The sequence below is a fragment of the Candida orthopsilosis genome, assembly GCF_000315875.1.
Source record: "Candida orthopsilosis Co 90-125, chromosome 2 draft sequence".
NCBI classification, from domain to species: Eukaryota; Fungi; Ascomycota; class Pichiomycetes; order Serinales; family Debaryomycetaceae; genus Lodderomyces; species Lodderomyces orthopsilosis.
The window spans coordinates 1,746,119-1,773,574 of NC_018295.1; the positions used below are offsets into that span (position 1 = coordinate 1,746,119).

Consider the following 27,456-nt stretch of genomic DNA (forward strand, 5'->3'; position numbering starts at 1 on the left):
GTGGTTTATATTCAATGTTTTGACCAAAGGTACACACACCTTTCAATAAAAAAACATTAAACAAGGTTTAGTGCTTTTACTTTTAAAAGAAGATATAATGTCGCGACAACAAATCATGCGACACTCAAATAAAATCTCGGTTATAACACAACCTATTAAAATTAGATATAACTGGGATAACTTTAATAAGAGTATCCGACATTGGAGTAAATAAAACAACATTCTTTTTGCTATAATCAGCAATATTCACCACTCTTTTCGTTATAGTTATCTATCTCCACATGTAAAAGAAGAATTTGCCACAATTACACGTCTTTATAAAATCGGTGCCTGACATTATTTTTTTTCAGTGACACAACATACCCTTTGCAGTGTACTGCATATAAACATATTAATCCGTATGTACTATTGTTTGTATTGTCACTTTGGTATAAATAGATCTTATGAAAACCTTTTCAAAGTGGAGAGGTATAAACACAGCTAGTATTACTCGTTTGGGCCGAACTCATTACTTTTTCATTATACTATTGTACTATACTTTACAATGTTCACCCTCAGGAAAAGAAAGTTGCTATATATTCTTCTAGCTACTTGTACTGTATTATTTTTACTAGCGATTCATTCGAGTTTAATAAATCACCAACAACTATCAAGCAATGATTGGTCATTGACGTCATTTGGAGATAAATTTGATTTTTCGTATTTACCTAATTTGAGTGATAGTTGGAAAAACACCTATAATCGGTGGAATTTAAAGTCATCAGATACAGAACCACTTCAAGCATCGATAATCGAACCAAATAATGTACAGTTCAACTTTATCAACAACAACAACAAGAGAACACGAGAAGAGATCATTGAACAAAATTCCCAAAAATATGCTAAATTAATGAGTACTGAAGTGGGGAAACCGCAAGACGCGTCATTAGTTCCACCACCTGAAGATAAACATATTTATAATCGAGCAAATGCCACTATAATAGCATTAGTTCGGAATTCAGAATTGACCAAGATTGGACAAAGTATAAGAAGATTTCAAAAGCTGTTTAATAGTAAATTCAACTATCCTTACACGTTTATCAATGATGAACCATTTACTGATCGTTTTAAACAAAAGATTAAGAAATATACTGAAACTGCTCCAGTTGAGTTTGTCACTATAAAACCAGAAGCTTGGCAAAAACCACAGTCAATAGATGAGACAAAGGAAGCTAAGGCAATGCAGGTCATGTATGATCATAATATTGCTTATGCTAAAAAGGGTTCGTATCACAACATGTGTCGATTTTATCTGGGTCAATTTTATAATGTACCTGAATTACAAAAATATAAATATTATTGGAGAATTGAGCCACAGGTACACTTTTATACTGATGTTACTTATGATGTTTTCAAATATATGGAAACAACGAGTAAAGTTTATGGATTTACTGTTAGTTTATACGATATTGAAGAGTCAGTTAAATCATTATGGCCAGAAACTTTAAAATATTTAAACATGGGGGATAATTATAAATATGTTAATCAGAATGGAAGTTTCCAATGGTTAGTGGAAAATTTGCAGAATCCACACAAGACTAAAACAGCAGGTGGGTATTCAACATGTCATTTCTGGTCAAATTTTGAGATTGGTGATATGGATTTTTTTAGAAGTGAAGCATACAACAATTGGTTTAAATACTTGGATTCTACTGGTGGGTTTTATTATGAACGATGGGGTGATGCACCAGTGCATTCGATTGGAGTTAGTCTTTTTGCTGATAAATCCAAGATTCATTGGTTTAGAGATTTGGGATATAATCATGATCCATATTATAATTGTGCCAATACTCCATTCACTGCTCATTGTGTGGTGGGGAAATTTAGTCGATATGAACACCTAAACGATCAAAATTGTCTAATTAATTGGTTAGAATATGATGAAATTAAAGATGTTTATAGTAGAAATTAGATAAAAACAATAACAGAATAACAAAACTACAAAACAACACTTACCGAAGATGTTTTTGAAATATTCACAATCTTGTATCATTATTGATTAGGCTATATCACTCCTCTAACTAAGTATATAATATCCCCATTTTTCAATATACTTGACTTGTCTGAATTTTTCACCAATCTAGGTTCATCATTTTTAACTTCATCAATTTTGAAAATATTCAATCGTTCATCAGCTTTAGTAGTCAGATTATTTATATTAGGGATTCGCAGCTTTTCCGCTATTGAATCTAGCGATTTACCAATTACCCAATTCTTGGATATGTAAACTGGTTTCTTGTCTTGTTCAATATTCATGCAAATGTTGGGATCTTTTACATATACACACCAAATGTATATTCTATCAGATAAGGGAATTTTTGCATCTCCTTGAGCATATTTTTTCAATCTTGCCATATCTGCATACTTACTAGTTGTAGTAGTGGATGACTTCTTACCAAATAGCCTTGATATAGATCCACCATCACCTCCAGTTCTACTCTTCCTATCCTTTTGTATATTGAGAAACTTTTGAAATTTTTTAAATGCATTGGAACCAGCTACATCCCCAACTCTAAATTGCGTTTCCTTAATAGTAGTAGGCTCAGGACTTTTCAACCTCGCATCAATCAATTTCCTATCTGCTTCTCTATCAGGAAACAACGATTTAGAAGATACAGTAGTTGAACTAGAAATAGAAGATAAAGTGTCGTCTAGTTTTGGCGGTTGATTGTAAAACTTATCCTTATGTGGACAATGATGTTGTTCTAAAGTTCGATGATTGGAACAGTATGTCTTTTTACAAAATTCACAAGTGAATGGAAGGAAATCTAGTTGGTTGCAATAAGAACAATTTTTACCAATGTCCATTATGCCTTGATCTTCATGTGGTGGTGCTTGTTTCTTATCAATGAATAAATTGGCTACTGATGACATGATTTATTAGGTGGTGTAATTATAGATGAGTTAAGGAATATTGCAAAATCAAACGGAGGGCTTGTCCTGATTTATATACTTTTAGTATGGATTAGTAAGTCGATGGCAAAATGGTTACTTTGTGGTGGCGTATAGATCTTATTACTTTTACACAAAGCACCAATTGAAAAAAAAAAGGTAGCACCAATATCCATAGATCATCAATCACAAGAGAACACACATAACTTTCCAAGGAATGAACACTAAACGACAAAACAGTGTGTTATAATGTCGTATGATCTTAATATACCATGGCCTTGTAACAACTACAATACAACTCCAACTCCAAAACAATGGACTGACTTGAAAAATACACTCATAACCAATTTAGAACTTGGTATAACTCATCAAGCCATCAACTTCACCATTGACGAATCAGTGAAAATTCCCTTCAATACCCCCGAAAAAATTAATCCTATACCAATAACCACTCTTCTCGATGAACTAAAACCAAATTTCTCCACATTGAACTTATTTACACGTGTTACTTTAATCGTTAATGATTCATCTAAATTACAAGGAATCGCCAAATTACAAAATCATTTTGATTTATTTGCTATACAACCAACAACGGAAAAAGCCTTACAATTGACAATCTTAAACATTGAATGTGACTTAATCAGTCTAAACTTATCTAATAAACTACCGTTTTTCCTAAAATTTAAAGCTATTGGAACTGGCGTTTCCAAAGGAATCAAATTTGAAATCAATTATAGTCAATTAGTAACTGGATCACTGGGATTTTCATCGGATGTAAGTGTCAATTTAATCAAAAAAAACTGGTTTAATAATGTATTACAATTGATTAGAAGTTCACGATCGAGAGGAATTGTCGTATCAAGTGGTGCACAAACACCGCTTCAATTGAGAAATAGTAATGATATTTTGATTTTGTTGAAAACACTTGGATTGAATTCAAGTAAAGCCAAGAGTTGTATAACGATAAATCCAGAAAAGGCATTGCTTAATGCTAGATTACGAATCAAATCTTATAAACAGGTGATTAGCATTGGTGATCAAGATTTAATTGGTAATGAACATGAAGATGGTGATAAGAAACATAATGCAACTGGATATAAACGGAAATTTGATGATACCCCTTCTGGCAAATTGTTGAAAAAGTACAAGACAGACACCACCTAAGGTGGAAGATTTATATTACTTTATACCCTTGAGTTAATTTCATACTAAAGGATTACGTGTATGTATTTTAAGTTCGTTATTCATTAAATACCTACACAACCTAATTTTCTCAATTGAAGATAGATGACTTGAGTGGTTTAATCTTACTCGGTTCTTCCTTTGTAGCTTCTTTTTGTTTCTCTTTCTTTTCCGACTTTCGTATTGGCGACATTCGTGATGGTGGTCGTGAACGCTTATTTTGAAGAAAAATCGATGATGGCTGATGTATTCGTTTCTTTTTCAAAGTATCAGAAACTTCTCCCAGCAGTGGTGGCGAAGATGGACATGGGGACGTTTGCTTACCCTTGATAGGCATGATCCTCTCACTTGACTGCTTAGTTGGCGTCGTGGGCTGTCTCTTTGAATGATGATTATGAAAATGATGATGATGATCAAAGCACGTAGTACGTCTGATGGTGGTGCTTGATCTTGGCGCACGTATGGGTGCAAAGTCCCTAGTCTTGAATGCATTATATGGGTCATATTTTCTCATTGCTTGAGCTCCAAATATAAGTGATCTGTTTTGAGATTCTCTCATTGCTTTTCCCAATATTGTATTCTTGTTATATGGCAGTTGTTGTCTTCGATAGCCATTTTGGAATGGCAGTCGACACCGAACTGAAGGATCTCTTCTGATTTCATCAACAGTGACAATTTTCTTGCTATCCTTTTCTTTATTCATAGATTGGTTCAAATGTCGTAACCTTTTGGCTGAATCTTTTCGAAAGTCATCTCGTTGTTTTACATACTTATAATATAGTGATTTATATGGCATCTTTTCAAATTTCAATTTATTCAACTCTAAAGGACCTAGTTCAACTGGTCGATCAGGGAAATCTTTTACTATAAGTTGCTTCCATAACTCATCACTATGTGGAGTTAGTTGAGTTGACAATGATTCAAGTTGATCTAATTGTTTAGCTGACATTAAACTCAAGACTGAGGCAAGTAAATGATATGGTGTGGTACCAACATCTTGTAGTTGCGATAGATGTCGTTTGATACATAGCTGTGATAGATGTAGTAGTGTCGGTAGACCACTCGGATGCTTATAGTTCTTTCTCGGCCTGTCGAGGCTCATATTGGGGGGAAGTAACTTTGTTGTAGTGTGGAAGGGCAATTATATCTCTATAGAAGCGTATTGGAGATGAAGGACAAAAATGCGGGCGCTACCTCATTGGTTACAACCAACACTGGTTTCAATTATGGTACTTACAGCGTTAATTCTCCTTCTAAATTTACCTTTAGTATACATATATTTTAACAGTTCTATAAGCATCGAATGAGTCCACATACCCACTCATAAAAAAATAAGGTCCACAAATTATGCAGACTATCGAAAGATATCGTTCATTATCCTTTGAAACGCCACTGGAACATTACACAACCACAAGGGCAGCAACCACGAAAACAATTTTCCATTTCACATTAACCCTTTTTGGTTGATAAAATCGGCTACCATTTATGATTCAGGCTCTATTGTAAGCATTAGCCCAAAGAATTCACACTCAGCAGCTTTAGTAACATACTAGTGAGAGTGTAATGTTGGCGAGATTTGCAAGTGATTAATCTACATTTTGATAGTCCTGCACGTGAATCCAATGCTACCGTTTGAATTCTGATAAAGCGTTATGTCCTAAAAGAAGACTTCACTAAACCGGTAGCATCTTATACTCAATCACATCTCAATTCGAGAGTGGTTCAGTCAACGTCATAGTGGTCCTTCTACATCTCACAAATATGCCATAACCTAGTATAACTTTTATTTAAAAACACACGAAAAACATACAATATACATATATTTTACAGAAAATCCGAACACCTAATAACCAATTGATGACATAACTCCATATCCAATGGTAATCACACACAAATATGCAATGATAGATGCTGGCACACCTCTTGAAATAAACTCATTAACTGTTAAGTATGGTCTTCCCAATTCATCCCTCATACTAATTGCAGTCACATTGGGGAATCCTGAAGTGGGTAATGCCATTGCACAAGAAGCAATCAAAGCAGTACCTAAAATCAACAAATTTGGATGTGGTTTTGGTAAAGAGTCACCAACTTCTTTAACTAATGGGACAATAATTAATGCAGCAACTGTATGGGATACGAATGTGGCAAACACAAGAACAATGATTCCAAAGATAAGCAAAATAACATAAGCACTATAGTCCATGATACGTTTTTGCAATGCAATGGCAATGGTTGACAAAAGTCCAGATGAACCAATTGCTTTACCTAAGGCTATACCACCCATTGCCAAGACAATAATAGACCAAGGAAAATTATTCAAGTCGTCGATTGTAAGTAAACCTGTGGCGAAAAACATTACATATGCAAAACAAGTAACAATACCACTTGAACCCCAATTGACTTGTATTTTTTCAATCACACACCATAAAAGAATAGTAATAATTGCAACTAAAAGTACAAAATATTGCTTGGTGGTTAATTTTTCTCTAATTGGTGAAATTTTGGCCAATTTGAGAGTATTGATTTTGAATGTTGATATAAGCAACAACCAAATAAAGAACACGGCAACGATTGTAGTTGGTAAACTAACTTCGAGCATTTGCCAACCTGGATCTGGAGTCATTTCTTGTAATGCAATGACATTTTGTGGAGAACTGATAGGTGACAGCATACCACTACAATTGGAAGCAAATGCTATACCCAAGATTAATGCTTTTGTGAATGGATGGTCTGATGGAATGGTTTTAAGCATTGGTCTTACCAAACTCAATGCAATGACAGGAGCAGCGGTATTTGACAAAAAGATGGAAAGAACCATGGATATTATCATATTGGCGAGAATGATATTTCTTGGTTTGGTTCCAGCAGCAGCCAAGATCCAAGATGAAAGAATTTTGGCCAAATTATACTTTGATAATGCAGCAGCAAGGGTAAATCCACCAAGTAAAATCATAATGGTTGAGTTCCACATTGTACCAAGGATATACAGCGCAGCATCAGGAGCCGTCATTGGTTCATCAGAACCACTTACTTTACAAATTTTACATGTGACAACAAGCAATGGAACAAACATGGCGGTGGTATGTAATGGAATAGCCTCTGATGCCCACAACATGGCACAAGCAACGAGCACAGCTAAACTTCTTCCTTGTACTGGATCATTAAAAGTCTTTATTGACATTAAAATGGCAAACACTACTGCTGTAGTGATGATTTTTAGAATTTGAGTTGTGAGTAAAAATGCGGGAACTGATACCTTTTTCCCACCAAGATATTTGGGAAGTTCAATTTCCGTCATCTTCATCTTCATCAATGAATTGGGGACATTACCCTCTTCGCCAATTTTGCTACTTTGTACAGCATTTTCATCCAAGTCTAAATTGTATGACCGTTTTTCCAATGATAACAAGTCTTTCCAAACGGTATTTCTTTCAAAGACAATGTGATCACGTAAATGTGATCTTAATTCATTTTTGATTGGTTCTAAGTCGTGTTTGGTAGAATGGGAGTATAATTTACCCAATGAAAATGCATAGATTCGAACAACCTGATCAAGTTTGGTGTCGATAGTTTCAATCGTGTGTGGCTGGAAAACATATGAATGTAATGGTAAAAAGTATTGACAAAAGTCTTGAGTTATAGAGTACCCACAAACTTTGTCAAACTTTTTACAAATTTTGGCAAATCCAACTCGATTTAATTCGATATATGATTTCAATTCCGATAATCGAATATACATTGCCAAACACTGTTTCTTTTTGGTGACTGAGTACTTGTGATTTTCATTGAAATGAGCTTCATCAAGTAATACCGAGTCGGTATTACTATTTTTATCATCTTCTTCTTCTTCCTCATCTGAATCGTCATGTACAACTTGTACTGTGACACTTTGTTTTTCCAAATCAGCGTGTTGATGTTCTGTATCATGACTATGATGATGTTCTATGCTACTGCTGTGAGTATGTCTGATCTCTGGTTCAGACTCCAATGCATGCTTGATACGAAGCTGCTCACTTTCACTATTCAATTGATTATATTGATCAAAGATATCCTTTTCAATACCTTTATAAAAGTCATTAATCTTGGTCAATTCAACCAACAATTGCTTGGTAAATACATGCAATGGATCAAATTCTAACGAATTTGGATTTGCAAAGGATTCGTTAGGGTCGTTGATAAAATGTGTAATGACGTCGTTATCGTTGGTAAAAGAAGATGTATCATTTGACAAACTGACAACTTCAGCAGAATACGAATGAATATCTCCATTTCCACCAACTTCTTTTCCATCTTTATCATTTTGTTCAAGATCAATATGATTTAATTCAATATCACTAGCACTACTACTATTAGCGCTATTCAAAAATGGTTTATTCTTTTTGAGTTTTTGCAACAAGTTAAGTTTCTTGGCTAATCGATTCTTCATTCCTTCATTTGAGTTTATCTTGGCATCAGAATCACTACTTGAACTTTCTTCAATGGAGTCATCATTACCACCACTGCTACTACTATGCTTTGACGACGGTGAATAATTGGCTTCAAAGTGATCCACCAACTCAGTTACTGTTGTTGTTTCTTTACCAACGATATAACCTTGATCTTGGTTTCCATTATATGCTATTTGATCTTGTTGTAATTCATATATTGTTTTTTTCAATGTCGAATATTTTAAATAGTACCATTCAGGTACAGCATTGAATTTTAAAGAATGTGCAAACTTCATAGTTTACAAAGTTGTCAACGAATGTAAAGTTAGGGTTCTATGATTCCTTTTCTTGGATTCTTGAATACACTATCGCAATTAGCTTCTGGGAATCGGAAAAGTATGAAAAAATTTTCTTGGATGGGAAAATACGAAGAAGATGGGGGGTTTAGTTTAATTTTCTTTGTTTATTAAGATATTTAGGAAAGTAAAAGGGTATAAAAATTTAGTGAAACTAATTAAGTAATTCATCGTGTGACTGTTAAAACATATAGAGAAGAAAAAAAAGAAATTTATTGCGTTTGTGTAATATAATTCGGCGTTTAAAGTGAAATGGAAAAAGGACAGACAGAGGCTAAAAGTGAAACCAACGCAAACAAAATGGGATGAGTTGAGATTAGAGAGATGGAAGAGAGAACAGTACAATAGAAATAACAAAACAGTACTGTTTTGAAGGAGAAGAAACTGAGATCCAATCAAATATTTTACACCAAAGAATACACAAAAACATACATAATAGACCAAACACATCGGATTGGAGAAATCAAAGCCGATAAAAAGATTGGACAAATTGATTGAAAACATCCCTCATTGTGCTCAAAGTTACTCATTTGTGAACAGTTTTGCTAAATCTTTCTCCTATTTTTTACTTGGCGATAACAGAGGACTATTCCAAACACTTTCTAATTTTGTGGTTTCGTATTTTATATAATCCTTCTAATCAAATATTGAAATGCAAATTCGATCCTTCCCGTAAAGTGTATACTTTGCTTACAGGTTGTAGGCTTATATTATCATGGCTATGCTATATCATTTATCCGAAACAAGGGGTGCGAACTTTATTGAAATTTCCAATCGTCAATTTTTGTTTTCTTGAGGGGCGTTTTACTTAAGAGTCTTGGCATTTTTCTTGTTTTTGACATGTAATAACAATTATTATTTGGTATTGGCGTTGATATTATATTATTTGTTCTTGAAAGGATGCGAATGCAAGTTCAAGTGCCCCTGATAATTTTTAAAATTTAGCGTACTAATTTGGGCAAACTAAAAAAGTAAAACCAAAACGAATCGTGGTTACAATTATAAGGCACTTAGTTGTTCAAGGTGCAGTCTTGGGAATCTTCGGCGACCAATTTATCTGAAATGCTTGCTTAGTAGAAGCTTCAGCAGAGTTCCAGAGCTGGATTCATTTGAGGTATTCGCCTGAAGTAGCATAGTAACATTCCCATACTTGACGAACACCCTATCAACTCAAATGGGACGAGGGGTAAAGGGAGTAGTTGCAAACACCAATTCCTAAAAACTGTTCTCGGACCAACGCATTCTCATCATTAATTCTAATTGCATGTATATAGGTTTGGGCTATCTACTGTATCCGAAATTGCCTTTAAATGAAGTTCCGTTCATAATTCGAATAGCTTCCATGCTTTTCTTGCGAAGGATTAAAAACAAGTTCTCATTACAGGGCCACACAAGTCATTGCTAGTAGTCATTCGAATCTCTGTTCCTATATCTTCAATGAAACTGGTAGCGTATACAATGAAAGTTCACCTATAATGATACATTGTAAATCTTCTACAAACACAACAACTAACTCTTATTCCATAGATTGTATAATCTATTTCTATTGTCGATGCAATGAAGTAAAATTGACAGCTATGTAGCGTTCCATCTATCAACATGAGCTTTTTGTAAAAACCTCAAATTTTCTTAATTTCTCGTGACATGTCGCTCTGCGTTTGTGTGTGTTGTGTGACTAACAAAAAAGAGAGTTGTACACGTATAAAAATTCTGACTGTAGATAACATCAAAACACCCATTGTCAAATGATCCATCTATCATGAGCAACTTTCAAACAAACATTCATGAGGGTGAATATGTATCAACCACACGAAGTAAACTACCACTAAGTCAAGAGGCAACCGTTTTGGAGGCCAAAATACATTGTCCAAAAGCATCAACTCCAATAAGATTAAACAGTCCTCACATGTCAATGGCAGAGTTGGCAATTGTTAATAATAACATACTTTCATCACAAAGCCTACATCAACTGAGGTCTATAAACACAATCAACGAAGCTCATCATCATCATCATCTAAAAAATAACAACAACAATAGCGCCGCAGTACCAACATCTCCGACGCCACAGTTTTCAAATTTTGACAATGGACAAGATATTATGATCAATTCGCCTCCATTGCTACCATCAACACCAAATTCCGTTGATGTAGATGGCATGCCAGTTTATATACCGGCAAACCTACCGAAACTTGTACATAAATGGACCCATACCCATTCGATATTATGTTGCATCGCCTCACCAGCTAATAACTTGTTATTTTGTGGAACTCAAGATGGTAAAATATTAGTCTTTGATATGTTGACGTATAGTTTGAAACATGAAATTGATCGCAGTGAGAACCCCCATCAAAATAGTTCTATATTGACAATATGTGTAAATAAAAAGGAGGATACTTTATTTGTTGCTGGATCAGATTCGTTGGTTAAAGTTTATGACTTCAAAACAGGGTTTCAATGCACCCATGTCATTTATTCATTGGTCGATATTGGAGATATTTTCTCCCTTACATGGTGTGATAACTCACAAACGTTAATCATCGGTGCTCAAAATGCCAGCATCCTATGGTGCAGATTATTTGTAGCTAATGGAAATGCTAGGAGAGTCAATTTGGACAAGTTGCCTCATTTACGGTATGACAAGTTCTTTGACTCTAAGGGACCCGGTGGCTCTCAAAATACATTACAAACAAGACATGAATTAATGAGGAAAAACTCCAGAAACTCTACACCTGTGGACGAAAGTCAACCTGTTGTGAGCTTTATTGAATGTAAACAAGAGGATATTGTAAGGTTTGCGCACAACGGTTACGTTTACTGCCTTGACATTGTTGACACGACAATTGGCCATTTTGGCGAAGGAAAATTTACCATTTCAGGTGGTGGTGATGGAGTAGTTAACATTTGGTCAATGAAAGAAAACAAACTTCATAAGTTGGCATCACTACAAAACGATGAATCAGTTTTATCGATGACAATACAAGGTTCGTTGCTTTATGTTGGATTGGGAGATTCATGTATCAATGTATGGGACTTGTTAACTTTGCAAATGATCAGATCGTTTGTTTTCAACAAGGAAGGAATGAATGAGGTATTGAGTTTAGGAGTTTATAAGGATGCATTGTATAAAGCTTGCTCAGGTACAGGCTTGGTTAAACTCACCATGAAACATAAAAATGTTGCTGATAGTGTTATCATGAGTTCAGATCAGGAAGATGGAGTTATAAACACAGTTTCCACATTCAAGTCAAACCATGAGGCATTCTTGTTAGCAGGTGGGAACAAGTCTTTAACATTGTGGAACATCTCTGAGGACGATGACAGCACTGATGACTTTATGCAGAGCTCAGGCTCAACAATGGCTACTTTACCTACTTTGCAAAAAGGTATTCGCTTAAGCGATAATGACATGTTGTCGATGTTGAAAAAATTCATTTCCTACAAAACCATCTCAAAGAACCCACTACTTTATCTTGAGGATAGTCGTCATTGTGCCAAATTCTTATCACGATTGTTGACCAAATTTGGATCATATCAGACAAATTTATTGCCAGTGGAAAATGGTAATCCGATTGTCTTTGCAGAGTTCAAGAGAAATAGCCCAGCACCATCGGCCAAACATGAAAGAGTTTTATATTATGGCCATTACGATGTTGTAGATGCCACAAACCACGAAGCTAGAGATTGGAGTACTAATCCGTTTGTGTTGACGGCGAAAGAAGGAAACTTGTACGCCAGAGGTGTTAGTGACAATAAAGGACCTATACTTGCAGCCATTTATGCCGTTGCAGACCTATATCATAGACAGGAGTTGGGTTGTGATGTGGTATTTATTATTGAAGGGGAAGAGGAATGCGGCTCTACTGGATTCCAATCGGTGATCCAACAACACAAGAGTCTAATAGGGGAGATCGATTGGATTTTGTTAAGTAACTCCTACTGGTTGGATGATGTTTCTCCTTGCTTGAATTATGGACTTCGCGGACTTATCAATGCCAATGTCATTATTAAATCAGACAAACCTGATCGTCACTCAGGAGTTGATGGTGGTGTAAGTCGAGAACCAGTTATGGATATGATGCAAATCTTGACCACGTTAATTGATCCTGTGACGCAAAAAATTCAAATTGATGGGTTTTATGATGACTTGTTACCATTATCTCAACTGGAACAAGCATTGTATGATGAGATTAAAAACAAGCTTGGACATAGTGTTGATATTGATGTATTGCAAGCGAAATGGCGTCAGCCGTCACTAACTGTTCACAAAATTCAAGTCTCAGGTCCAAATAACAATACAGTTATTCCACAATTGGTTAACGCGACAATATCAATGCGTATAGTTGCCAATCAAGATTTAACCACTATTAAACACAAATTGATTGGTCATTTAACTACTGCATTCAACAACTTGAAATCGGATAATCATTTACAAATCAATATTTTCCATGAAGCAGAGCCATGGTTGGGAGATCCTTCGAATAAAATGTATCTGATTTTGTACAAGAATTTACAATTGCATTGGCAGCAAGATCCTATCTTCATTCGTGAAGGTGGATCTATTCCATCCATCAGATTTCTTGAAAAATGTTTTAATGCACCAGCGGCACAAATCCCGTGTGGACAAGCTAGTGATAATGCACATTTGAAGGATGAGAAATTGCGTATTGTAAATTTGTTTAAATTGAGACAGATTTTGAGTGATACATTGAAAGAGTTGGGGGGTGTTGAGTAATTTATCATTCATTCATTATTTATTAAATATGAGCATAAGTAGTTTATAGAATCTTTACAGCTACTTTTTTTATTTTCATCCAGAGTGGGATGCTTTAGATGATACTTGCGTTGACATTTGGTTTCATACTTCGATTAAAATAACACACACGACGAGGTTTCCCATCATTTAACCTTTTATTCATGTCATGCACAGCACTGCTTTCATAAACATCTTCATCTTCATAACATGTATCTTCATCATCATCAAAGCTTTGATCCATATCAAGATTCAAATCACTATAATTTGTTGAATCTACATCTTCATCACACCAGAACCAAGAACAATGTCCTTTACTATACTGTTCTTGGCTTGAATTTGACGTGGTCGTTATTGATTGGTTATCGCTATGTTCTTGTCTTAGGGAAATCGCATCTGTGGTACTAGCTGACAGCGATGATACGGTTGTGGCTGTGGAATTATTTCTTGGCTGAGTGATTGAATCATTATGTTGTTTACCAGTTTGACTAGTATTCAAATCGCGTATAATTTGTAACAATTCAATACACGATTTTTTATCTTCAACTCCAAGTTTCATATATTGATATATTTTATCACTTGCCTTTGCGACAATGGGGAAATTGGTAAATATTTTCGATATTCGTTGACGTTTATATCCAATACCCAACCCAGTTGGAGGGTGTTGACAACAAAATTCAGCAAATTGACCCAATTTCGAATTGAAGCAAAATACAGTATCAAATCTATTACTATACTTCAGCGATATCTTTGATTCGTCAAGAATTGTGATACCAGCTTGATCAATATTTAAATGGTTGAGTATAATCAACACTTCGTTGATTTCCCGTTTGATATCGTTTAATATTATGCACGTATTATTGGTGATATAACTTGAATAAATGTAAAATGGTAGTATAATGCACCATATAAAACATACATCATGTAAGCTGACATTTTTGGGGATTGGGATAAGTAACAGTTCAGGCACATACAACGACTCTTGCAAACCACCGTCTAGATCTTCACCATAAGTTAAATCACAACAACATGGAGAACCGTGATGAATATTTTCCAATTGACATGTCGTGTATGGGTACACCAAATACTTTGTATGCTTAGCTTTATCATTGCTACTATTTCTATGAAGACGTTTCTTAACAATTATTCGTTTACTTGGTACAACATTATGCAATTGCTGATGAAAATCAATTGGATAACTTAATGCTGCAATCTTGACATCAACTTTGACCTTGTTGAGACAATTACGATTGAAATCGCTTGATTTATCATTAAATTTGATAGTTTCGATTATTCGATTATTTCTGGTATCATATACGCGTCTAATTGGCAAGTGTGACGATTGTGAAGGCATTTATGCATTTAGACGAGGGAACCCTTTTTTTAAATCGCTTATTTCCTTCTGATAACTTTGTGTTAGCTGGGAGCCTTGGATTTTGGATGATTATAGATAGAGAATTGCTTCAATTGCTGACGATGAATGTTATCCTAACGGAAATTTGTTGATGTAAACTTGGGAATTGTTTAAATGGATTGTTGTAGAAGTAGTAGTATCGACATCTGATTTAAAATCTGCAATAAATTCAAGCTTTTCTTTTAGTTCGGATGAAATATTTATAAAACTTTAATAAATTGTGTCCACTTATTTTAATCGCCAAAATAGGATATGCGATAGATCGACAGGAGGGAAGGAAGAAGAACAAGAACAAGAACAAAGCAAGAACAAGTGGTTAGCTACGGAGGAAAACACGTAAAAATTCATCCCAAAAACTAAAAAGACAATAGCCAAGTTCAAAACCGTTGTCCATTAGGCACAATTGTTTAAATTACACCCCCTTATTGTTATTTCTTTTACTTTTACGCGCCAAGTCCTAAATACTTTCTATATACATATAGTTTCTGTAAGGATTCAAAAACTGTTGACTTGGCTAAATTAAAAACCGTAAGATGCAGTTCTCGTCAATTAAGATTCAAAAGAAGCTAAAAAGACTGTCAATCGTTCATAGGCCAAGTGATTAGGCGATAACAAAAGTAGAGCCAAAGCCTACTCTCCACGCTACTACGTTTTTTTTTTTTCAATTCCCCACCTTCACCGTGGTCAGAAAAGCCTCTATGGGTATGAGTTCATAGTATTGGATTGATTATAATACTACACAAAATTGGTAAAGTCCCGTAATACCGTATGAAGTGCGGATTAACTCCTCTTGTGTATTTTAAACTACCGTCGTCTAAATTTTTTGGACGAATTAGAAGAGAATCTCTCAAGTACAAAAAGGACAACACCTTAATTTCAAGAATTGGTATAAACTCCCCTAAAGGACTATGAAACAACCCTGGAGGGTACACTCTGCGAAGTCGTTAAGTATGGAATAGAAAGCCCAAAAGAAGAAAACTTGCTTATCTGCAGCAATTCGTATCATACTGATGATGAGGGCATTGATGAACTGAAATTTCATTAGCACTATGTAACTATTGTTTCTGTCCTTTTGTACTACAATAACAACCAAGATTATTGACTACACAAATAGGATTTTTAGAGCCTTCTAATGAAAGGGGAGAGAGTCTACATATACGTGTGTGCATATATATGTATCTGTCGGTTCCAAGATTACTTGCATAGAAATTTCCCTCGTTTACGCCCCTTTTTGTAACTAGTGGCATCACTCTGTGAATACTTTGCGTATATAGACCCCTTTTTGTTCAACTATATACCCTGGGCACAAAGTATAAAGTAGTTTGGCATTATTGAAGCTCAACTGCTCACGTTATTAAACTACACCTGGTATTCTGCAGCTTTAAGGGGCGATGTAATATACAAAAAAGAGTTCAACCCATATAGTTATATATTATTGCTGGTTTAATAGTACCTTTATTGAATCTACTTTTGATCCCGTTCAGCTTTTCTTTTTCTTTCTTCTTCATCCAACAATGACAACCGCATCGCCTCATTTATCATTTGTTGCTCAACCAATGAATAATCAGTTGCATCATAACTTGATGATCCCATAGTGCTTGATCTTACTCTGGAATTACTATTGCCCTTATTGCTACCAGAACCCTCTCCTTCACCATCATTAATAATCAAATTGCTAGCATGAATTGCACTTGCAGTAGCTGCTCTTCTTGCCAATTTGTTTCTAGCACTGTTTAAAGTTTGTTCCCAGTTGGGTCGAATCTTATCTATGGTAATCACCCCTGGTGCATTTGCTGCTACAGAACTTCTTCTGGTGCGTTGTTTACCCTTTTTCTTTTGTGGCCACAATTTATTTTGCATCGAATTGGGAGGTGGTGGAGATGTGGGTATAGGAGAACCGATACTCTTTCGATTACTCCTCACTGGCGAGGGGCTACTTGCAGAATCATCATCATCAGCAACAGCTTCATCATTATCATTGGTAACACCTCCTTCTTCATCCTCCAATATAGCACTTGTTGCTTTATAATCTCCCGGTAGTATTCCACCTATTCCAGTATGTATATCTAATGGAGGATCATATGTAACTCCAAACTCTGGCATAGCACAATATGGGCAACTAGCCGGTTCTGAAATGAGTGAATGTGGTTGTTCCCCAGCTTGATGATTTGATGGATCATCATGAGGTGGATGAGGATCCAAACGTTTAATTTGTACAAAACATTCAGTACATATTGGTTGCAAACAACAACGTGAAACATTCAAATGTTTGGGATAATACAAGAAACAAATTGGGCATTCACTCGGATTTCGATATAACCTTAATAATAAATCCCTACTAGGAATTTGCTTTGACTTACCCTTTGAATCAATATATCTCTGTTCTGCATCCTTTTGAATCTCTTTCATCCGTGAAATCAACAGTTTCAACTTGGCTTTCTCTTCCTGTCGCTTGTAATAGTTGGCACTTTTATGAATCTTGTGACTATCAGCATCTTCTTCTTCTTCAAAACCATTCAACTCAGTTGGTTCTTCTAATGCATGTAAAGGCAATTGTGATAACAAGATGCATAATTCATCATCGGTCCAACTCTGATCATAATCTTGTAATGGAGTAAAGAATGGTGATAATTCGCGGTTAACAATCAATGATCGAACTATATCAGTATCAAAATCAAGATTCGATTTATAAGTTCCATATGGTGCCAAGAAACCACCATCAACATTTTCATCAAGTTTAACAATTAGTTGACTATAATGATGATATTGCTTTTGGTCTTTTTCTTCTTGACGTTTGGCTTTTCTCAAATCAGATGAAGTTGATCGTTGATGACCATTTACAAGTCCAGTAAGGCTACTCCCTTTACGAAGATGTTTTGAATGACGTCCATTTGATGAAGATGAAGAGGAGCCATTAGTTGTGAAAGTATTGGAACTGGATCCTCCACCATTGTGGAAATCAGAAACGTTCGAGTTGGACCTACTTCTTGCTTCTTTTGTTGGCACATTCCCCATCTTTGAAATATGATATATGCCAGTGAGTGATTATGTGGATGTAGAAGGTTGTTGGACTATGAGGGGTGAATCTTTCTTTCTGTTTGCAAAATTGTTCAATCTTTAAAGCAAAAATTGAAATTGAAGAACCGAAAGAAAAAAAGGGGCAATCAGATCATAAGAAAATCAAACAAAGTGGAGCAATATTAAGTATTTCTGTCAAGTGGATTTAATTAACGCTTACCAATGAAGCCCGTATATTGATGGTGAAGTGAATAGAAATGTAATGAACCCTAATACGAGAATGTGAAGTGAAAATGTGTGGAAAGAGTTAAAAAGATGTATGATATGGTTTTTTTTTGATAGGTATTTTGAATATTTTGAGTTATTTCCGCTTATAGCCCACAGTCACTTTGTGTCTGCTGATCAATCTAAAAAGAAGAAGAGTCACATGACTCTAATGAAAAATCGCAAGTAATGAGAAATGAACTGGAATCAATACTGGAACATAGCGAGCAAAGACTTTGTCCCTAAGAGTACCTCTATATTGGACGACAAGATCAACCTGAAGCCAAGAAAGTTTTCTTAGAAATCAGCCAAAAGCCAAGGAAGTAGATGGAGATCTTGATCACCAGATCCGGATTCTAAAATGTTCTAGAAAATTGAATTCAGCTTACAGAGTCTTTGAACTTTGACTTAGCTAATGCAAAGTACTATCGTATCATGTGTTTTCCATTTGAACATTTGCAGAAAAGTCATTCAAAATGATTCTAGAAACAATAGAAGAGAGTTGTGTATATAAATGAAAGAATAATGAAAAATTTTGTAATTTGTCACAAAGATCAAATCTTTGCTTTTATCCGATACCCGAGTGACATATGAATCAACAGAAATGAAGCGGCACCATAAAACAATACACTTTCCACAAGCTTTAAACTCGTATTAACCTACATCACAGTCGTCAACAGGTATTAAAAATTATATTACAACGCATAGAATGTAATTTCTAAATCTCTACTCTAAACTTTAAAGCTCAGCATCACCTCCCTCTCGTCAAACCAACACCCAAACCAACTCCAATCATCGCCAACACAATCAATAGCCAAACCAATCCAATCACAAAACTGACAACCTTTTGCAGTTTAGTAAATTTCTTTACATAGATCCCCTGATTCGATTGATTGACTTTATAACTAGTCATTCCACTATAATATGAATGCTGACAATCTTTACCATCAAATAAACCAATAGTAGTAAGGAAATAAATAGGTGGGGCAACTAGACCAACCACCATAAGTAGGCTAAATTGTAGCCAGCTATAAGGAAGGAATCGATATGTGGATTCATACTCTCCTTCTTGTTTTTGTTGACGAGGAAGATATGTTTGACCTCGGGGGGATTTATAAGTGTGATCATCAATGTGTTTCTCAGCATCAATCATATTTGATGATGGCTGTCTATCATTAACAAATAAATTTCGTTTTGGTTGTGACAACACTAATGGTTGTCCTTGTAACTGTGGACCCTCTTGTGTATGTCCTTGTACGTCTTGTGGTTGTGGAACATAACTAGATAAATCTTGATGGTTATCAAATTGTCGACCCTCTGCAATCTGACCCTGACTCAACATTGAAGATGCATCGGACAACCTTGTTGCAGATCTTGTGCCAACTTCACTGGACCCACTTATTGATCCAACACGTGATTCTTGGGGCTTAGATATAAGGGCTTCATCAGCATCAGGACTATTTGAGCGAGAGCCTGATCGAGTCAGAAGAGCAGCCTGTTGGCGAGTTCGTACCTCATTTTGAGAATTTTGACTGTTGCGATTCTCATATACAGACCATCGGTTCTTCGACTCATCATAATCCTTATTATGGATCTTGTACAACATGATTGGTAACTCATTCGTTGCATCTAATCCGGCCGTCATGTTATTGACAGTGTGACTACTATCAATTCTTGGAAGGCGTTGTTTCGATGGCACATTGGGGTAAATATTCTCCGATGATGGATCCGTAGGTGTTTCCGGAACAGCCATTGTTGGCTTAGAGGTATTACCCAATATAGATCCAGGCCTAGACCCTACTCCTACTTCTCTGTATTGACTTCGTGGTCGCTGGGCTGAATCAGAGTTATCACTGCTTCTAGTGTGATCGTAAGAGCTGCCTACCAAGTTGCGTAGCAATTCACCGGACGACATTGAGGAACGAGCCACGCTCGAATGCTTGGTATCTTCACTTTTCAACATGGTCTCATCAAACGTATGTGTATTGCTAAAGTTGAGCACATTGGTTTTGTTGGCAATTGTTTCTTCATCAAAATGATAATCATCCCCTTCAAGAGATATACTATCATCCGCGTGTGAATGCCGAAGTACCGATGGCTGTCCTTGTGGAGTGTGGTGACGGCTACCACTACCACCGCCACCACTTGATGATGTGTTAGGCAACAGACCCGCTATTGCACTATCATTAATTGAACTCCTGTTAGTATATTCCGTTGATGAGCTGTGTCTATTGTCGGAATAATTTACTCTCGGAGTAGCCATTGGAGTAACAGTTGGATCAGGATACTTTGACTTTGCAGCATCTTCAATCTCACTATCATCACTGAGAGTGATTGAAGCCCTTAATGGCGATCTATTTGTATCAGCATGAGACATGGTTGTAGCAGAACTTGTATGTCTTGCTTTGGTCTTTATCGGCTCAATTTGATCACCATGAACCCTGAACCGTAACAGCACAACACTGCCTGAACTATCCCTGTCTGATTTGGGTGTTTTAGGGCTGCTATCATCTGATGGGGCTGAAACTCTTTTGAAAATGGTTGGTGATTGCTGATCAACTTTAGCGTTCCCCAGTTTGAATTGCTCTTGTGATGCTTTGGCATCAATGTAAAGTTGTTGCTTATCAGTAGGCAAACGCTCGCTGCTCTGTGCAGTTTTTGCACCAATTGATTTAACAGAGCCTTGTCGTATAATGTCTGATTTCAACTGTTCACTCTCTTGCAATGACAACTCACCACTCTTTGGTCTTAGATCAGACTCAAGGAACATGCTTCGAGTTCTGACATCTGAATCTCTATTGTGATACTCTTGCAATACAGAATTAACAGATTCGTCAAATGTTTCGTCTAGCAAAATAGGAGACTCAGTTTCTTCTGGCTCACCTTTCGTCTCTTGGGTATTACTTGCTCCAGATTCATCAGAATCGGTATCAGCGAAATCGTCAATAGTCACCCTCTTTCGACTTGTCGGAGTATATTTAGTGGGAGTAAGTGGTGGATTTGCGCCAACATCAGACAATCCTGATGACTTCGAGCGAATAAACTTTGGCCGAAGGTTAAAATTCAAAAGCCTGTTGGGAGATTTCGTTGGAGTCAAGTCATGGGCGCCGCCAGTTTGGGATGTTAATGATTTTTGTTCCTTGGTAACTTGAGGCTCCAATTCGGGTTCTTCACTTATACTGTCAATTGAATATGATGAAAGTCTATTTTTGAAAAAGAAAGTCTTTAATGATTTGGTTGGGGATGTAAATTCTGGTGTTAGTTTACTGTCTGAGGTTGATGTTGACATTGTTTTTTGCTGATTTGGTGAATAGACATCGTCAATTGTTTGCATGGAGGAAGATGCTGATGGGGTAATAGTGCCGTGACTCTCACTTGGTCTCATCGGTTGTTGCACATGTTGAGTTTGATATTGTGACCCTGTATGTGGATGTTCCTCAGCTGGATCATTGTATTCATCCCCTCGATCCTTGACAGCAACCTGACTTTTCAATTTTTTCATTGAGAAAAGGAGGTAATGGATATCGATAAATTAAAGAACTGAAAAGGCGTATTTATAACGATCAAAGCGATTTATATATTTCACCGAAAGTAACGACTGAGGTATCAAAAATTGAAATATTTTGCGGGTAAACGAATGAATATTAGTTGGTAGGTATAGTTGATTGTGATCTAACTAATCCTGTGAATTAAAAATGAGTGACGTATAGTAAAAATGGTGCTGGGTGGTGATGGTGATGTTGATGATAGTCTCTGAGTACGGTGATGAGGGGTTGTTTATTGAGTTATTGTCTAAGATTATATTGTGTGTTGATTGTAATTGATTCTCAATTGAGGCAGACGAACAGAAAAAAAATTTTCTTTTGTACTTTTTATGATTTCACCATCACCATATAACTGCATATGCCTAGATTACTCCAAACTGAATAGCAAACCAACCAAAGGGGGCGTAGAGATATGTTTGATGTAGGGCATACAAATATTGTAAGAGGTATTAAACTACTGTAAGTGGATTGGGGCCAGAAAAGTATTGACGGTTAAGCTTATCCTACCACAATTGACTCTCCCTCCATAAACGCGTTTTGTAAATCCGTCATTCAAAAATTAACTCAACTTTCAAGTTCCACCACGACATGCCAATCATTGGACACAAACCTCATCCTAAATTGCAATATTTCATCCATAACCAACTACACAATAGGTCAATATAGCAGCACACTCACAAGAGATATTAAGATTGGTCCAATACTGTGGTTAGTGGCCCTGGTCTGGTTAAACGAGAAAAAAATTGGCATGGTTCTGGACCCATAATTACACTAGTACAATACACAAGAAAACCTTCTATTTGTATTGTGTGTGGTTCGTCTTTACTTGTGCTGTTGTTTGTTGTTTGTTGTTTACAATTGAACTTGATTTGGTTAGGCAGAAAACCAAAACAAAACATTCCCTATTGATTTTGTGTACCGAAACATAGATTTTGTACTCTAGAAAGAATACAAAGACATGAAGAATGTCAAATATTCTGACACATTTTAAGATTAACAGATATATCGAAGCAATCATCAGTCGATCTGTTTTAGCAGTAGTCACTTCTATGATATTACCTACCTCAATGGCACCTTTGATGTAATTTCTGTATGATGAAAAGCAATTTTTTTTGTCTTAAACAGTGAGTGAAAGCCGTGCTCATTCCTTATTGAACAGATATATTTAACAACACGCTGGATCACAATCGAATCTACTACTAGCCTATATGGCATACTCAAAAGATACTTTATTTTTTTGCAATCACATCATTGTGAAGACTATACCGATATATATAAAAAAAAATGTAACAAAGTCAAGAGTAACAATGTCGTGCAAACACTGTACTTTACTTATGAAAAAGATATTAGCAAAAATTTGTAAAACTGAAAATACTGAACTAGTATATTTGGATAACGAAGAAGTGAACTGAAATGGGTGTGTGGTTATCATCAACATTGGAAAGCGTCTTTCATTAACATTGTCTCAAGTATAGCACAATAGTTTTCTTACTTTCCAATATTGGGCCATGTGTGGTATATTGAAGAAAACATTTCCCTGGTATCATCAATAAGTGAGGCGAAACACTGTATGGTTATGATCTTTTGTTATTGTCCATATACTTAGTAGTTTGATCTTCTTCTTCTTCTAACCCTTCTTCTCTTCTTACATGGATCAGCACTACCAACGTTTGAAGTTACTGAGCCACTTCCGCTACCAGAGCCGCTACCACCGTTACCTGTAGATGGAGTTGAAGTACCAGAACCACCACTTGATGAACCACTACATTCACCAGCCAAGGCAGCAAAAGCGGTTTCAGCAACAGTTTGTAAAGTACCCCAGTTGAGGAATTCTTGGAACAATTGAGTAATCAAACCGGATTGTTTCAATGCGTCAATAATTGATCCAATATCAATCAAGTTGTTGGCCAACATGGCTTTGATCAAGTCAGTAGCAAAAGGAATATAGGCTGAGTTGGTCAACACATCCTTAACAACGGAAGTAGCCAAACCTGACTTGTATAATGAGTCCAACAAATTGTTAACAACATCATCAAGATCTCTTTTGTCAACGTTGGCAATGAAGGCTTCAAGGGAATTGTCATTGACGTCTCTAGTAATCAATGATGAAACACCTTCTGAAATTTTTTGTTCAACTTTTTCAGCCAAGTTGCTGATAACTTGAGCAGCAGCATTGAAAAGTTCAGCGTATAATGAACAATCACTGATCAAATCATTGATGACATTGACGGCCAAATTTGATGAAACCAAAGCATCCAAAACTGATTGTAATGAAATCAAACCGCTCTTCATAACAGCAATCAAGACATTAACGACAATTGGCTCAAGGTTCTCATTGGTAACGAGGTATTCCAAAATCTTTGGTGCCAACTGAGATTGATTGATAGCAGTCAAAACGTCAGTAACAATAGCGTAGTCTCTTTTGATTATCTCCATATCAATGGCATCTCTTTTAACTCTATAGTTTTCAACATGAGCAGATAAAGCAGCCAAATCTGGTTGCCCGTCTCTCTTAACAGCTGCGAATTTACCTGGTAATGAACTCAATGCTCTATCAACATCTTGTCTAGCGACCAAGTTTGGTTGTTGTTGGTCAATTGTGGCTGCTGAGGCAGTTGCAGCCAAAACGGTGGCCATGGTAGAAGCTGTGAATTTCATAACGAATGGATTGAAGTTAAAAAGGAACTATACTTGGATGAGTAAGACAGGTGAAACGTAGTAGGTAATGTGAAAGCTAAAACCTGAGATAGTTGCAATGGAAAAAGAAAAGCTAAAAAAGAAGCAAGAAGGTGTAAAAAAGAAACAATTTTTGAAATAAAGGGATAATTTAGCATCCATTTATAGTCGTGACCATGTCTCGACAATAAAGAAAAGCACCCTCTCGAGAATATACGCAGGTTGTTACAACAGAGAACAATCAGAAGACCAGAAACTTGAAGCGAAAGATTTTTGGGTAAAATCGTGTGTTCTGTGTGGGTTTTTACGAGAGATGGTTGTATAACATTACTATAAATGGGTATAGCTTTTAAACATTTATGGTTGGAGCATTTCCTAATTAGGAAATGTATATAATTTAAACCTTTTTGCAACAAAAAGCTTACAGTACTGATGTATGGGTCTTTTGGAATTTGTGTAACATTACTCAAACCCAAATTTCCATTTTGGTTTCCATTGTGAGAGAGAGATTATAGAAAGAGGGTTTCACAAACTAAAAGCCACCACTTAAACGGGAGAAGTGGAGGGCTTTAAGTCGGGAAGCCACGAACTGTATTGACCGATTGACAGGTGGCTTTCTAACTAAGCTTAGGGATTGATGGGAGCGGCAATCAGCCTTAAGCCCGTACGTTGTAAGGCAATAAATCTGAACTTGCGGGTTGAAGAAATTCATGAAATCCACTAAGTAATTATCGGACAAGTGTTGAGTGCGGATATTAAATGGAAATATAAAGAGGCTTTTTTTCTGAAAATTAGCTTAGCAGTGTGAAATTACACGATGATGAATGGCAAGACGACGTTTTAACCCACTTTACTCGGGGTAGTATCCTCTACGAACAGTGTTATACATATTCATGCAAAACCAAAACAATTCCTAATAATAGAACAATTAAGAGCATCTGATGTATTATGACTTATTGTTCATAATACATGTAGCTTTGGGCATTTCGGGGTATGGAAGATATAAAGGTTCCTATTTTGTGTAATGAAATCTAAACTTTCAAATCTTGGCATATTTACTCATTATGGATTTTGTATTTTTACCCTGAAGGGGAAAATAATATATAGAACCGAGAGATTTAAACAATAGAAGCTAGGAAAATCCTCGAAAATTACCCCGTAATTTTCATTAATGTTGTAGCTCCTAATTCGTTTCTTTTTTGAAAAGTGGTTAGGTCAATAGAAAGATGCGGATAGTGCTTGAATAGGAGTATCCGCTGTTTATATACACCGTAAGCACCTATAATTCTGTTTCCTTCCACCTTATTCTTGATCCCTGTTGTTACAATGGGTTCAATTTAGTCTTCTCAGAAAGGTTATGAAATTGTGTCAAAAAAGGGAAGCCATGCAATACTTTTGAGATAGAGGAGGAATATCAGGGGTAAGACATTCAACGAGTGTATTTCTTACTCACTAATAAATTATTTAAAGACCTTCTAAAATCATAATAATAACTATATCCTTCTCATTTCTTCCCAAAAAAGCTCATCAATGAAGTCTGCGTTTTCTTTTTGCCGTCAGTATTGGGCTTCTTTACCTTTGAAGTTGTTGGAGTTGCGCGCTTGGCAACTGTTGGTTTACTCACTGGTTTAATCACTGATTTAGGTTTGCGTTTGGTGACTGTGTACCCATCTTCATCCACTTCCTTAACTGTCACCATATCATCGCCTTCAACGTCTTCGTCCTTCTCTTCTTCAACAAATAAGTGCTCCTCGTGTTGGTCATTTGCTGGCTCGGCTTCAACTTCATCCTCTTGCTTCGATTGTTCCTCTTCTTGCAGCTCAATTGCCGCTTCACGAGAATCCGTTAGTTTTGATTCAACAATGTCCTTGTCATTAGCCACGGCATCGTCTTCATCACTGAATTGAAACGTATCATCTTCATCGAATATCTTTTCCAAGTCCGTCGTTGGGGGAGGAGCTTGTTCTCGTTTGGATTCTAGATCATCATCAGCATTATCATCATCTTGATCTTTATGCAAATTCCCCATGATTATTCTTTCTTTTGGTTGTTTTTGCTCTAGTTTACGAGATCTGTATTGGTACGAAGGTGTCGCAGGCTCAGTCAGCGCTCTATTCTTGGCAGTGGTCGATTCTTGTTTACGTGATGTGTACAGGGGTTTAGTTTGCTGACTCTGTTGTTTTCTAGAGACATAGGATGAGGATAATCCAGAACTCTTGGTCTCTTGTGGTTTTTTCTTGTCTTCTGATTTTCGTATTGAGGATGAAGTGGTCGGTTGTGTTGATGTTGATTCGGGCTCATTCTTAATTGATTCCGTATTAATTCTGGGTCCAATGATAATTCCATTCTTTTCGTACTCTTGCACTTTGCTCAATTGGCTTTTGATTTTCAATTCTTCTAAAGCAATCTCATTCTTTGTAACATTCAAATCCTTCTTCATCACGCAAAATACGTGAATGGTTGTTATACTTTTGAACTTTTCCACTTCGTGTTTAAGTTTCTCTTCATTTTCAGAATAACTTATAGCTTTGATACCATCTTTATTCACTCCAATGATAACAAACGAAGCTGAGACTTGTTCTTTATTCTTGGTGTAGTACTCATACAATGTCTTTTTAGCCTGCGATATGGGTATACTTAACTGACGAGAAAACTTGTGATATGACACTGGGTTGGAGTTGAGAATGACTTCACTAGCCAAATACTCAACTTCGGTTATGGGTGCTTCCATCGTCATGGGGTCTTGACTTGGCATGCGGAGGAGGCTCTTGTGGTGATATTTGGTGTACAGTTTCTACAAATTTTTTTATGATTTTACCTCGCGGTGACGCGTCATACACCAAGTGATCCTTCTGTAACAATGGAGGCTTCCTACAATCAATAGAGTCGA

At 36.2% G+C, this 27,456-nt stretch overlaps 11 protein-coding genes across 11 annotated transcripts; 3 read left to right on the forward strand and 8 right to left on the reverse strand. All coding sequences in view use genetic code 12, as the record gives it.

Moving 5' to 3' along the window:
- Nucleotides 1-544: 544 nt before the first annotated feature.
- Nucleotides 545-1,951, forward strand: CORT_0B08440 (Ktr4 mannosyltransferase; the record flags this gene model as incomplete). The annotated part of the gene is made up of 1 exon (XM_003867936.1): nt 545-1,951. The coding sequence occupies one exon, from the start codon at nt 545-547 to the stop codon at nt 1,949-1,951; it is 1,407 nt and encodes a 468-aa protein (XP_003867984.1).
- A 92-nt stretch (nt 1,952-2,043) lies between these two features.
- Nucleotides 2,044-2,913, reverse strand: CORT_0B08450 (hypothetical protein; the record flags this gene model as incomplete). The annotated part of the gene is made up of 1 exon (XM_003867937.1): nt 2,044-2,913. The coding sequence occupies one exon, from the start codon at nt 2,911-2,913 to the stop codon at nt 2,044-2,046; it is 870 nt and encodes a 289-aa protein (XP_003867985.1).
- Nucleotides 2,914-3,180: 267 nt separating this feature from the next.
- CORT_0B08460 (Rpp1 protein) lies at nt 3,181-4,095 on the forward strand (the record flags this gene model as incomplete). Its single annotated transcript, XM_003867938.1, has 1 exon — nt 3,181-4,095. One exon carries the CDS (start codon nt 3,181-3,183, stop codon nt 4,093-4,095), a length of 915 nt encoding a protein of 304 aa, XP_003867986.1.
- A 109-nt stretch (nt 4,096-4,204) lies between these two features.
- Nucleotides 4,205-5,215, reverse strand: CORT_0B08470 (Ela1 protein; the record flags this gene model as incomplete). The annotated part of the gene is made up of 1 exon (XM_003867939.1): nt 4,205-5,215. One exon carries the CDS (start codon nt 5,213-5,215, stop codon nt 4,205-4,207), a length of 1,011 nt encoding a protein of 336 aa, XP_003867987.1.
- Nucleotides 5,216-5,956: 741 nt separating this feature from the next.
- CORT_0B08480 (Pho87 phosphate permease) lies at nt 5,957-8,839 on the reverse strand (the record flags this gene model as incomplete). Its single annotated transcript, XM_003867940.1, has 1 exon — nt 5,957-8,839. The coding sequence occupies one exon, from the start codon at nt 8,837-8,839 to the stop codon at nt 5,957-5,959; it is 2,883 nt and encodes a 960-aa protein (XP_003867988.1).
- Nucleotides 8,840-10,658: 1,819 nt separating this feature from the next.
- On the forward strand, nt 10,659-13,631 carry CORT_0B08500 (Dug2 protein; the record flags this gene model as incomplete). Its single annotated transcript, XM_003867941.1, has 1 exon — nt 10,659-13,631. One exon carries the CDS (start codon nt 10,659-10,661, stop codon nt 13,629-13,631), a length of 2,973 nt encoding a protein of 990 aa, XP_003867989.1.
- A 94-nt stretch (nt 13,632-13,725) lies between these two features.
- CORT_0B08510 (hypothetical protein) lies at nt 13,726-15,003 on the reverse strand (the record flags this gene model as incomplete). Its single annotated transcript, XM_003867942.1, has 1 exon — nt 13,726-15,003. The coding sequence occupies one exon, from the start codon at nt 15,001-15,003 to the stop codon at nt 13,726-13,728; it is 1,278 nt and encodes a 425-aa protein (XP_003867990.1).
- Nucleotides 15,004-16,527: 1,524 nt separating this feature from the next.
- Nucleotides 16,528-18,078, reverse strand: CORT_0B08520 (transcription factor; the record flags this gene model as incomplete). Its single annotated transcript, XM_003867943.1, has 1 exon — nt 16,528-18,078. One exon carries the CDS (start codon nt 18,076-18,078, stop codon nt 16,528-16,530), a length of 1,551 nt encoding a protein of 516 aa, XP_003867991.1.
- A 1,018-nt stretch (nt 18,079-19,096) lies between these two features.
- On the reverse strand, nt 19,097-21,847 carry CORT_0B08530 (hypothetical protein; the record flags this gene model as incomplete). Its single annotated transcript, XM_003867944.1, has 1 exon — nt 19,097-21,847. The coding sequence occupies one exon, from the start codon at nt 21,845-21,847 to the stop codon at nt 19,097-19,099; it is 2,751 nt and encodes a 916-aa protein (XP_003867992.1).
- Nucleotides 21,848-23,492: 1,645 nt separating this feature from the next.
- On the reverse strand, nt 23,493-24,548 carry CORT_0B08540 (hypothetical protein; the record flags this gene model as incomplete). The annotated part of the gene is made up of 1 exon (XM_003867945.1): nt 23,493-24,548. One exon carries the CDS (start codon nt 24,546-24,548, stop codon nt 23,493-23,495), a length of 1,056 nt encoding a protein of 351 aa, XP_003867993.1.
- A 1,522-nt stretch (nt 24,549-26,070) lies between these two features.
- CORT_0B08550 (Pol32 protein) lies at nt 26,071-27,321 on the reverse strand (the record flags this gene model as incomplete). The annotated part of the gene is made up of 1 exon (XM_003867946.1): nt 26,071-27,321. One exon carries the CDS (start codon nt 27,319-27,321, stop codon nt 26,071-26,073), a length of 1,251 nt encoding a protein of 416 aa, XP_003867994.1.
- Nucleotides 27,322-27,456: the final 135 nt, after the last annotated feature.